The sequence below is a fragment of the Ascaphus truei genome, chromosome 2 (assembly GCF_040206685.1).
Source record: "Ascaphus truei isolate aAscTru1 chromosome 2, aAscTru1.hap1, whole genome shotgun sequence".
Classification (NCBI taxonomy): domain Eukaryota; kingdom Metazoa; phylum Chordata; class Amphibia; order Anura; family Ascaphidae; genus Ascaphus; species Ascaphus truei.
In genome coordinates, this window is record NC_134484.1 from 65,399,162 (window position 1) to 65,411,853 (window position 12,692).

Genomic DNA, 12,692 nt, shown 5'->3' on the forward strand with positions numbered 1-12,692 from the left:
TTCACAAACGCAACTGAAAGTGAAGTTTGTCTTACCTGCATCCTGTATGTACTGGAAAAGGCCAGTTCTCAAGTCATCCAAGCTATGTTCTGTCTTGGAGGTTTGATGTCTACCGATTGTAGGAGAGCCCAGTGGAAGGCGTTGATCACAACTCACTGTGCTAAATTTGGATTCTCTCTGTAGGTATTCTTGGAGAAGTTCATGTACAATCTCTAAACAATTCAAGTTCTCTTGACCCCAGAAAACCTATAATGAGAAAATTAGGAATGCAAAGTATAGAGAGCATTTTCGATACGATCTGGAACTTGTCTCAACGATACTGGTTCAGGATGATTACATATTTTGTTTGGCAGTTTTTAAGCCCTAGACAAAAAAAGGTTACAATAAATATTAACAAATGTATAACATTAAATTGAGGGCCAAGCAAAAATTAACAATTGTTGAAAACATTTTTTTTTAAGTATTTAATGCTCTAATGAAAATGACCCAATACAGGTGAAACTTGATGAGTGTATTCTGTGTATGTTTTTAAGGTTTCCTAATATTTCATCTAGTGTTTTTCAGATTCAATATTATTCACAACCATAACTCAAAACACTTTCGTGTTTACTTCCAATATACATTATATGGCGTTATCACAGTGAGACAGACTTCATATCAGTAACACTCATGGAAAACTCAGAGCCCACTTGTCTGCCTTCAGCAGCAAGGGGATAAACAGTAGTGAAAACTCCAACATGTACACGATTAATTATCTGCACAGTCACTCCACCGGAGGCAGAAACCACATGCTCACTCCACCGGAGAAAGAAGCCACATGCTTACTCCTCCGGAGACAGAAACCACATGCTCACTCCACGGAGACAGAAACCACATGCTCACTCCACTGGAGGCAGAAACCACATGCTCACTCCACCGGAGACAGGAACCACATACTCACTCCACCGGAGAAAGAAGCCACGTGCTCACTCCACCGGAGGCAGAAACCACATGCTCACTCCACTGGAGGCAGAAACCACATGCTCACTCCACCGGAGAAAGAAGCCACATGCTCACTCCACTGGAGGCAGAAACCACATGCTCACTCCACTGGAGGCAGAAACCCCATGCTCACTCCACTGGAGGCAGAAACCACATGCTCACTCCACCGGAGGCAGAAACCACATGCTCACTCCACTGGAGGCACAAACCACATGCTCACTCCTCATCCAACTGACACTTGACTATATATTGTAGTTTAATAAATAACTCCCAAAGACTTGAATGGAATCTCATTGATAAAAATCAGAACTTTACATTTTTCTTTATAATGGTACATATGTTGGTCCTTGCAGATTGGCTTTGAAGGGACCGCCTAGATATTGATACTACTGTATATTAATGGCACTATGCTTTCTCTACAGTGGTCAACAGTAATTTTACAAAAGACAATTGTAATACATTTTAATAGGAAGAGAGATCCAAGGCTATTTCTTGAACAAATAATAATTTGCAAACACTCACCTGCATTACTCCGCCTCTCAAATCAACAAGTATTTTGGGAATAAAATGCTGGGAGCCGGGGTTTCCACTGTGCTTGCACCAATTGGCTTCTAGATTAACTGAGCCAGAGACCGGGCCCATCAGATTTCTGCTTCTTTCTTTCAGGCAAGTTTTAAGGACAAAGTCATTCGTGTCCAGTGTAAATAATGCACCAGTGATTGTATCTAGAAAAAAAAGGGGGGAAAGGGTCACTTCCTAGCACGCATTGTGCTTTGCAGTAAAATCTTCTTCCAATACCATAACGTGTCTTAAAGGTGAGATAAAAGGACTTTTCCAAGTTAAAGACAGCTGACAATGGGATTCAAACCAGGTCGACCTTGTTCAAAGGCAGTGACATTACTACTGTATTCCTTCAGGCATTTTGCAATAAATGTTCCAGCATAACCCTGGGGCCATTTAAAAACAATCTAATAATCTGGGATCCCTGACTGACAAAGGAGGGTCGGGCAGAGCATGCTCTGAGCAAGGCCCTGTTGTAGGAACCTTCTCAGGAGAAGCTGAGGGACTGCCCTGTGCGCGGGGTAGGATTTGAGCCATAGGGGAGGAAGTGCTCTATGCCACCTTTATCTTTATCTATACTTTATTGGTTATTAATATTTAGTGTGTCCCGCCCCTCCTGCCTTGCATCGGTAAATGTTAGGCTTTTTTCTATATTCGCTATGATGAGGTCATGACTGATGTATATCTGTTGTCCATCCTTTACGGTTGATTGCTCCCCCTCTTTTTATTTCTGTACCCCATGAAAACCTCAAACAGTTGACAAAAAAAATAAAAATAAAACTACTTTGATTTAGTAAAATTTTTGGAGTTGCCCTGGAATTCTTCATTCTTTTACATGAATCTCGGCTGTGCTCCTGTCTCTAATTGAATCTTCTGTACTTACCCTTGAGGACTGCACGCCTTGGAGTGACTGGCTTGCCCTTGGCAGGTAATGGGCAATAGCCCAGATATATTTACCCTATGCTAGTGCACCATTATACATTTATCCATCTCCTGGGAAGAAATCTACAAGGGCCATTTATTGTGGTTGCCAGGTGGACAACATTAGGTCTCTATCTCCCCTGGATTGTTTTATATGTGGACTTATTCATTATGGACATTTAAACAGCACCTGTAACATTTATTGAGCTATTTTTCATCAGATGTGATTGTGAGCACCATTTACCCTTCACCTTGTCTATATCATAGAGGTCTATCAGCCATGACTGACATACAGACATGATAGGAGGCCTCAGTAGCCCCTTTGGCATGCACTGTTAGGAAGGCAGGCGCTGGCCTTGTCTTTTTGAATACTGTGTATAACAAAGGATTACGAATCAATATGCTGCAAGTAATGTGTGTGTGTTACTTTTTACATATACTGTAGCCCAGGCATACTTTATTAGTTACTTGGTTAGCTATATTACGGTATAAAATAGATAGACAAATGGCCCATGCCCAGGTAAAAAAAAAATCCCTTTATCACAAGCCTTCATATTTTATTGCATAGCATGTGAATAAATCATTTGTAAAAAAAAAAAATAATCATTCACATTGTGTACTTAATATAGTATCTGCAAACATTTTGCTTCACAGACATTTTCAACATTGAGCTAATATGGCGCATCAGCCCCTTAGCTGTTTCAAAATTGCACATGGTTTTTACTCCAATCTACTGTACATATTTAATTGTGACTTTTCCTCGTGCTCTTCTATGTTAGATTCTGGGGGGAGAGAGGAGCTTGGGACACACAAAGGTAAACCTGGCTACAGTCAGAAAAAAGTGTGTTTTCTTTTTCTATTTGTATTTTCCCCGTTTGTACCCTGATAACTGTAACTTCAGAAATGTTGATTCACGCTCAATAAAAGACGTGCCTCTAATAATAGTCTATGAGCTGTCCAGTGCATTACCCATTATAGCACGGGTTTCAATTTGGCTTTCAAACCTAAATCAGGGGGTTCTCAACTCCGGTCCTCAAGCTTCCAACCCCCCCCCCCCTCGGACCAGCAACAGGTCAGGTTTTCAGGAGATACCTGCATCAGCACAGGTGGCTCCATCATTGGCTTAGTCGAAGACTGACCTGTGCTGAAGCAGGGATATCCTGAAAACCTGCCCTGTTGGGGGGTCCTGAGGACTGGAATTGAGAACCCCTGACATAGAGGTGTAAATATTATGGCTAACGCTATACGGATGTTGTTTTTATTAGTTGTTACACACTTCAAACTCATTCACTGCATGTTACTGCTCTGAGTTCATTTCATGTTGTGTTCTTTTGCGTCAATGATGAAGATGCATTTCATTTTTCCCACATGCTGAATGGCTATGGGGAATGATTACAAGAGCAGTTACAGAATGAGCTCCTCGGTGTAATATTACAATGGGACACGGCAAACTTTCCATTTGAAACTACCACGGTTTGCTTTGGTTTATTTAAATCCTCCAAGTATCAGGTGGCATTGCCCTTTGTGCCCAAGAGATAAGCAGCAGATTTAAGAAGCTCTCATAGGATATTTCATACATTTGACAGTGGCATAAAGCAACTGCACCCTGCAACATCAAAGACAGTAACATTCACTGGGCTACAGCATTGGTTTGCTTGATTTCTGCTGAATTGGATGTTCTTTATGTTTCCCCTGATACTAACTGAACTTTATAGTGTCATATATTGAATTGCACAGACATTTGCAAAATTTGCCTGTTCACTGACCTAATGAAATCAGATAGCTTGAAATAATAGGGGAGAAAATGGCCCGAGGGCCACATACAGTATACAGATGTTTCCAGTTTTCAGAGTTTTGAATTTTTTATTTTTTATAATTGTACTGTTTTCCACCTGTGCTATTCACAGAATTGTGAAAGTTGGAAACACTGCTGCACCCGCTTGTTTCCTAGTTCAAATCAACAATGAAATACAAATGCATCCTAAAATAAGGTGATATATATATATATGTAGCCCCCTGTAAACAGCTCAGGCTATATCTATCTTCCTTCTACTGTGATAAGTCCTGTTAAGATCAGGCGCCAGTAATCATCATGGGTTTTCCCCCTTCATAGCCCTAACCTGAGTGGTAGACGCAGGCCTGGACTCTGCTGCAGGCGTGAGCAAGAGGGGAGGCTCTGCTGACACCATGAGGGGAGGGGCTAGCTCTATATTTAGCAGCCAACTCCGGTGAGTTGGGGTTGTTCTTCTTCTGTGCTTTTGTGCTGTGTTCCTCTCTTTTGATGGTCCTTCGGAAGAGAGAGTAGCTTAGGAAGAGTTTGAGTGAACAGTGATATCGAGAGTCTAGAGTTGCTGAGTATTATGCCGTAAGCCACGAATCCTGCGGAACGGTCCGAGGAGTATCAGGAGGCTGAGGGCTCCCCGGCGCAGCGTGCCGGATGAGAGCGAGAGGAACTGAAACGATCAGCGTCTATAAGTAGAGCTGATAGAATCATAGACTGGTGGACCAATGCCCTCACCCCACTGCCAGGGGTGATGGGGGGGAAGAATTCAAGACCCACTTCGAGGCTAACCTCGGAGGTGAGCCACAGGGTATTGAAGCCCTAGCTCAGACCATCCTGTCGGAAGAGTGACTTGGAGGGAAGGAGAGGAGGTGAGCGTTGGGTACCTCGTCCTGGCGATTGTGTTGCGGCTGCTGGAAGCCTTATCGTTGGGATACTGTTGCTCTGTCAAATAAAGAGACTGTTCTGTACCCGTAAAGACTGTGTGTGATTTGGAGAGTATAACCCTGGGACCTGAGTGGTTCTTCTATACCGGTCCTGTCCCATTACCCTGGGAGTATAGAAGATGGAGGCGCTGCACCACTAAGAGATCATGGAGGCTATCACCCCAGAAGCCCGGTCCTGGCTCCCCCACAACACCGCGGGAAGCTCAGGCCCTCCTGTTCCTCACAGGTATGCACCACACAACAGGTAATCAGCCCCATGTACCCTAGACACCACCGAAGAGTGGTATATATATGTAACCCTGCTTCCCCTCCCCCCTCCACTCTGGGAGATCTTGCTAAAGCTACAGGTGCAAGTACATGGCGCTTGTTACCTGTGAGGGTTCAGGAGAGATGAGTGTCTGCGATGGTAAGGGGAAACAGGACAGGGTTTTGCTGATCCTCAGGCTGCCTCCAGTCACAGCAGGCTCCAGGGTTACTGGAGACAGTCCCCACCATGACAGTAGGCTCAGGCAGGGGTATATAAACAGGATCCTTTATTGTAACATTAACTGCAGGTGTTATTACAGCGAATGCATAGGGTTTTAGGATAGGTCCCAGACCTTTGGATGGTACTGCCTTCTCGCAGTCTTGAGGCATGGCCCTCTCTTCAGGTCTTTGGCTGCAGTCAGCCCCATGAGGGGCTGAAAGGCACGTCTCCAACCCTAGAGGAAGAGACTAGAACTGCATGTCTCAACCCCAGGAGGGGAGACCTGGACTAACTATAATTTAGAGTACTTCCCCCCCTAAGGCACAGAGGGGGAGGGCACAAGGTCTGCACCATGATTGGCTACAAACAGACCCAGTTCACCTCCACCCCAGTCACTCAGAGAGGCAGCATGAGGGAAGATAGCCTGCCACTGCCTGTAGCTACGTGACAGGAGGCAGAAATGTAGGTTCCCTCGGGTCCACCTCTTTGTACAGTATAGCTGGTCCTTTAGGTGTTACTACCGCTAGCTTAATGTCGTGTACCCTCTAACGGAGGCCCTCAGCTGTGTCCTCTGGGGAATATTTACCCTCCTCCCACCAATAATCCACCATAGGACCATCAACCAGAAGGAACCTAGTCCTATTCATACTGGCGGCATAGCCCTGAAACATAGGGTCCCACCACTTAAGGGGTTCCCCGGACAGCTGTTCTGGGTTTGGGCTACTGAACCTAGTGTCCATCTGCGATGACACTCCAGACGTCGCTGATTGTTGTGAGAGAGGATTCTCTAAGTGACCTAAAAGACCCAGGGGATTTAGCCACTGGTATACGACTGGAAGCTGGTATCTCCCCCTCAGATTCGTCTGACCAACCATCCCTCCCCCCAAAATTCCAGTTTCTTAGATCAGTGGACAAACCAGGGGATAGATCATCACTAGGAAAATGAGAGAAAACATAGATGGAGTCAGCAGGGGAAGATGTAAAGGGGTGGTCATGGCACTGTCCTGAACAGGGGTGGCATGGGAATAGACATGGGTGGGAAAGGCCGGTGAACGGGGCCTAACAGTGTCCATGGCCAGTCCGTGTGGTGCAGGCTTACCACAGCCCCAGGGGGTGGTATTGGGGTGGTATTGGGATGGCATCCGGGATCCGGTGACCCCTTCCTCTGGATCGGGGCCTGTGTATTGGAGTGTCAGTAGGAGACTGTCCAGCATTCACCACAGCAGGTCCCGACGAAGGTTCCGCAGCTGCAATAGGCGCCATGTTGTCGACGTCATCAGGGATAGACAATCTCGAGAGAGTCCCAGGCTGGCACCGGTCAGGCGGCGAGGATGACGTCACGTCCGGCGATGCCAGATGTGCACCGAACAAGACCCCGCCTGGTTCCTCGCCCACGTAGGCCGCAGCAAAACCTTAGCTGAAACAAGATGTGGGGTCGGTAGGGGACGTTTTCTGGCTCCACAGGATCCACCGCATGCGGGTCTTTCACAGCTCTGGCATCTTCCTCGGGCGTGGGGCTCTTCCGGGGCTCCAGATGCACCACAGCCTTCTGGATGGACACCTCTGGATCGGGACTTCCCCTCTGACTGCAGGTAAGGGACGGTCTTTCCTCGATAGGTGTCCGACAGCTGGCCTCATCTTCAGAGGAGGGTAAGGAAACCTCTTCCGGGGAGCAACATCAGGGCACCCCGTATTCCCTGGCAGCTATTGTCACGGAGCTTGCCCGCTCTCGCGCCGCCAGGGGAAGCGCACCCAACACCCCCGGGGCAGTCAACTCACTCTCCTGGTCAGCATACACAGGTTCCGGTCCTGGAACCATCAGCAACTTCGCATGATAGGGCGTTTCTAGCACCAGACCACAGGGGTTTCCGGGCACTATGGTTAGGGCACACAGGCCCACGATGTCGTCCTCAGCAGGGACAAATGTAAGGACCGCACAGCGTCGGCGGGCCCAGGACTAGCAGGCCGCATAAAGAAGGCCTGCATTGCTGACACTGTGGGGCTGGCATCGCCCCAAGGGAGCCAGCAGTTCGGGGGCACACAGCGCAGGTGACACTGGCCGTTGACCATCAAGTAGCCCCCTGGTAGATAGTAATTGGCAATCTCTAGGGTAGACATTTTTGTTGGTCTTTCTTTAGCAGTATGAGGTAGGGTAGTAAGCAGCAGGATACTATAGTTCTGTCCTCTTGCTCAGCTCCGTGGAACTGAGATGGATCAGGGCGTAGTCGGTTCCTCCCAGGACGGGGACGGTCTCCGATTGGCTCTTGGGTGTTGCCCTCACCACTTGGTGAAATTTAGGGCAGCGGCATAGAGGAACAAGGTGAGACCAGGCTCCGGCTGAGCCAATCACAGCGATGTGCGGTACCTTGCTTGGCTCCGAATAGCTTGCAACCGAGTTTGCAGAAAATAGCTTGCAACTTGCTGCAATCCCATGCGGTCCCAGTTTTCTGGCGGGAACGCCATTTTGAGAGTACAGTCCATGCGGTGGACTCCATTTTGAGCACAATAGCACAGTCCATGAGGGCAAAACAGGGTCCCCGGCAACAACTCAGGGGTCCGTTTCCCAGGTTGAATAGGCAATAAATTAAGGGTATACGCTCCCTGGAAGTTCCCACAGGGTACGCCCAAACAACACAATTTTTAGGCAGCTAGAAGGGTATCCACACTCCCTGGACATTTCCCACGGGGTACGCCCCAACCACTGGTCTGGATTTAAACAAAGGGTACACGCTCCCTGGACATTTCCCACAGGGTACGCCCAACAGTCTCTTTTTTTTCTTATGAAGGGTATCCACGCTCCCTAGAACAATTCCCTCAGAGTACGCCCCAACATAGTCTTTATCTTTGGTAAGGGTCTAGGCAACCCCCTCCCTGGTGTCGCCTCAGAGAGAGGTCTCCCCCCCCCCCTTCCTTAACTTCAGATGGGTGCCCAGGGTCCCTGGTGAAGCCTCAGGGGCCCGGCCCCTGCTTCTTCTGTGCTGCCTTGCCCTGAAAGCCAGCCTTGTTCTGCATCTCAGCAGTGCCTCCAATTGTAGCGCTACTTCCCTTCCCCCCCCCCCCCTCTGGGAGAACTTGCTAAAGCTACAGGTGCAAGTACATGGTGCTTGTTACCTGTGAGGGTTCAGGAGAGAGGAACGTCCGCGATGGTAAGGGGAAACAGGACAGGCTTTTGCTGATCCTCAGGCTGACATGCTGGTTCTGGTGCAATGCCTCCAGTCATAGCAGGCTCCAGGGTAACTGTAGACAGTCCCACCATGACAGTCTTCTCTTGCATACCCCTACCCAATAGACTGTAGGCTCAGGCAGAGGTATATAAAACATCATCCTTTATTGTAACATCCACTGTAGGTGCGAATGCATAGGATTTTAGGATAGGTCCCAGACCTTTGGATGGTACCGGGCTTCTCGCAGTCATGAGGCACCCCTGTCACTCAGATAGGCAGCATGAGGGGGGGTAAACCCCACAAGATAGTCTGCCACTGCCTGTAGCTACTAGGACGTACGTGACAGGAGGCAGAAAGTATAACCTGGACCAGCCATGGCTACACTTATATATATATTTACACACACACATATATATATATATATTATTATTATTTTTTTACACACACATATAGTAATGCATATAGTAATACATTGAGTGTTACCTTTTGTTTTCAAGTATGTCCTGGGCATAGAGTTAAGATGACAAATAATTCATGGTATACAAAGGAAGACCAACATCAGACTGGAAAGTACCAATATTAGGTAATTACTGAATGGGTATTGGGTTTCAACATGATTTACTTTTGTGTTCTCTGTGGCAGACGTGGGGATCCTGTCACTGACATACAGCCATAAGTGAGCCAGTCCTGGATTGCCACCAAACCTGGCTTTGCAGGCTTGTTGCGGAGGCTCAGGTGTACTGAACTGATTTGGCTGATTACGTGTAGGGATTGGAGCCCTTCATAACCGATGTCTATGTTTCAGCCAGTGTTTAGCTAGCGAAAGGGCTATGAAGCAACTGCCTTGTAATACTGCCGCTGTTCTTTGTTTTTTTGTTGTTGCTGAATTAAAGCGATTTAATTGGACAAAGCTGCTTCCTGTGCCTCTCTGCACCATGCTCCACATTCCCCGTATAAACTACCACAGTCCCGAGCTTTGCTTCTAGGTACTTGGCAGCATCAGAGTGCGTGTACAAAAAAAGGTTTGCAAAGGCCAAGCCCTAGCGAATGTGTTTTTCATTCTCCAACGACATGAAAATACCCAACTCACTGCCTTGGCATCCTACAAGAACATGGGCAGGAGTTGGTAGCAATGAAGTGAACGTCTGTGTCTGAATGTAAGAAGATCGGACTATGGAACCAGAGAAAAGACACATTGAGCTATCACAACAGTTCTGGGGAAAGGTGTTTCTTTCCTGGCTAGTAACTACAGTAAATAAAGGGTATTGATCAATACTAAAAGTGCATAATCTTCAACAGAGGCAACATTTGTTGCTGACATACTGTAGTTTGCCAAAGAATCTCAAAGTGTGTGAACCCAAGTGAGGAGCCGATGCAGTGCTAGAGGCAAAGTGATTGGTGGGATTGTCAATAACAAGGTTATGAAGTGATGTGAGTGGCAAAGGCAAGAGGGAATCCCAAGAACATTATATACAGTAGGCTGAAGGAGTGGCTCAGTGAGTAAAGACACGGACTGAAAGACTAAGCAAGGCAGCCTGGTTCAAATCCTGGTGTCAGCTCCCTGTGATCTTGGGCAAGCCATTGTATCTCCCTGTGCCTCTAGCACCAGAAAATAGACTGGAAGCTCGTGCTTTCAAAAATGATATGTACAGTGCTGTGTACGCTGTCAGTGCTATACAAGAAAATACAATATCATTGCATTATTATTATATATGTCAATACTTAGCAAGAATTTAAACGGTACGGGAGGAAATGATCGCGGCACCTAAGATGTTATCACTATTTCGCGTATTAGTAGAGTCATCTATTACGTCATCCAGTGCTGAAGTCTCTGTAACACATTGTGTTACTCACATACACACTAGAGGCCGCTGCAACAAACGGAAAAACAGCACATTACTGGAGGGGTTGTAGGTCCCATTACTGGAGGGGTTGTACTGTAGGTCCCCTAAATGTGGAGCATAAATGCAATTTGCAACATTTAACAGGCATGGTCCACAACCTGCTACAGAAAAGATATTAGAAGTGCAAGAAGATCCCTATGTTTTCCAGCCTATTTGGTCTCAAAAAACGCAGCAACATTTCAAAGATTGCACTGACCTTCTGATAAGTCCAACTGCGCTGCACTTCAATGAGACAAAAAGCCCCAAAGAAAATTAGATAAGCAGCATTTTCATGCCAGCTGGATGTGATACATTTGGTACACTGTTTACAAGTGATCAAAACCCGATGTAATGACTATTTTGCAGGGATTTGTGATCCTTGATACATGAGAACAGTTATATTAGGCGTAAAAGCATTGTTTGGCATGAATGCATCTCTTCTCTAACTGCATACACTCCCAGAGGCTAAATCATTTAAACACAATAAAAAAAAAAATTTAAAAAACTTTTTGAAATAGAGACAGTGAACAAAATTGCATTTTCCATAAAAATGCAACTGGATGCCAAAAATAAGAGCCAACTGATTTTAAAGCAGCAGCACTTGATAAAACAAATAAGAGTCTTGCACAACCATATAGCCAGGGGCACAGAACATATTTCTGTTACAAATGTTCTCTTACGTTTCCCTTCCTTCGGCTCTCTATTTCATTGGGCAGACTCAACTTTTCTGTGCATGACATACTGTATGCACGATTGTTAGGTACATGGCTGTCTTAGGTGGAATGGGATGTTTCGCTGCGACCAAAACGCTGCTGGCGTTCCACCGCTGGGACACTTCGCCGCAGGACAGCTCGATGTGGGACACTTTGCCGCGAAGTCCGGTCCGCTCCACACTCGACAACCCAAGCCTGCCGCTCCAACAACTGCACGTGTAAATGTCCAGTGCAGGGCTGCTACACTGCCTAGACAGGTAGTTTCCGTAACGCTCACACTGTTTCCGTAACGCTCACTCTATTCAATAACACTCACACTGTTTCCGTAACGCTCACTCTATTCAATAACGCTCACACTGTTTCCGTAACGCTCACTCTATTCAATAACACTCACACTGTTTCTGTAACGCTCACATTGTTTCTGTAACGCTCACACTGTTTCCGTAACGCTCACTCTATTCAATAACACTCACACTGTTTCCGTAACGCTCACTCTATTCAATAACGCTCACACTGTTTCCGTAACGCTCACTCTATTCAATAACGCTCACACTGTTTCCGTAACGCTCACTCTATTCAATAACGCTCACACTGTTTCCGTAACGCTCACTCTATTCAATAACGCTCACACTGTTTCCGTAACGCTCACTCTATTCAATAACGCTCACACTGTTCCGTAACGACCACACTGTAAATGGCCCAATTTGAAGTTATAATCATCCTCTAAATCAGCGGTGCGCAAAGTGAGGGGCGCGACCCCCAGGGGGGCGCGAGATTAACGGCAGAGGGTGCGGGGTTTACAGAGGCCCCGCGCGCTTCCCGAAGGCACTTAAATTAAGTACCGGGGGAGCTGCAGGGCCTCTGTAAACCTACTTACCTTGATTCAGCCGGCATCTGGAGACGCGTCGCCATGGCAACGCGGCGGCAAATGACGCAGCGGGGTCATGTGACGTCCTGACGTCCAGACGCCGGAAATCAAGGTAAGGAGGAGGAGGGAGGGGGGCACGCGGAGAGGAGGACCTCCAGCAGGGGGGCGCAGGGAAAAAAGTTTGCGCCCCCTGCTCTAAATGATAAAATATCACTTAAGTTTTTCCAACAATTGTGGGGGGGGGGGGGGAACAGAAATCAAAAGAGGGGGGATGGTGCAACATTCCTGACGAGCACATTTCACATAGTAAAAATACGTAATACATGACCACTGGCAAAAATTAATAGTTTTACATATATATATGAATATCAACATCCTTTCAGATCAATTCTGTTCAACTCAATTCAA

General features: G+C 46.7%; 1 protein-coding gene across 2 annotated transcripts in view; it reads right to left on the reverse strand.

Annotated features, from left to right (window-relative positions):
- The window catches only part of VPS13B (vacuolar protein sorting 13 homolog B), a 1,123,013-nt gene that overhangs the window by 176,997 nt on the left and 933,324 nt on the right, over nt 1–12,692 (reverse strand). For both annotated transcript variants that reach the window (XM_075582636.1, XM_075582637.1), the window contains exons 37-38: nt 1,504–1,706; nt 36–246 (exon numbers count right to left, since the gene is read on the reverse strand). In XM_075582636.1, the coding sequence (XP_075438751.1) occupies nt 36–246; nt 1,504–1,706 (414 nt within the window). The remainder of the gene's footprint in view (nt 1–35; nt 247–1,503; nt 1,707–12,692) is intronic.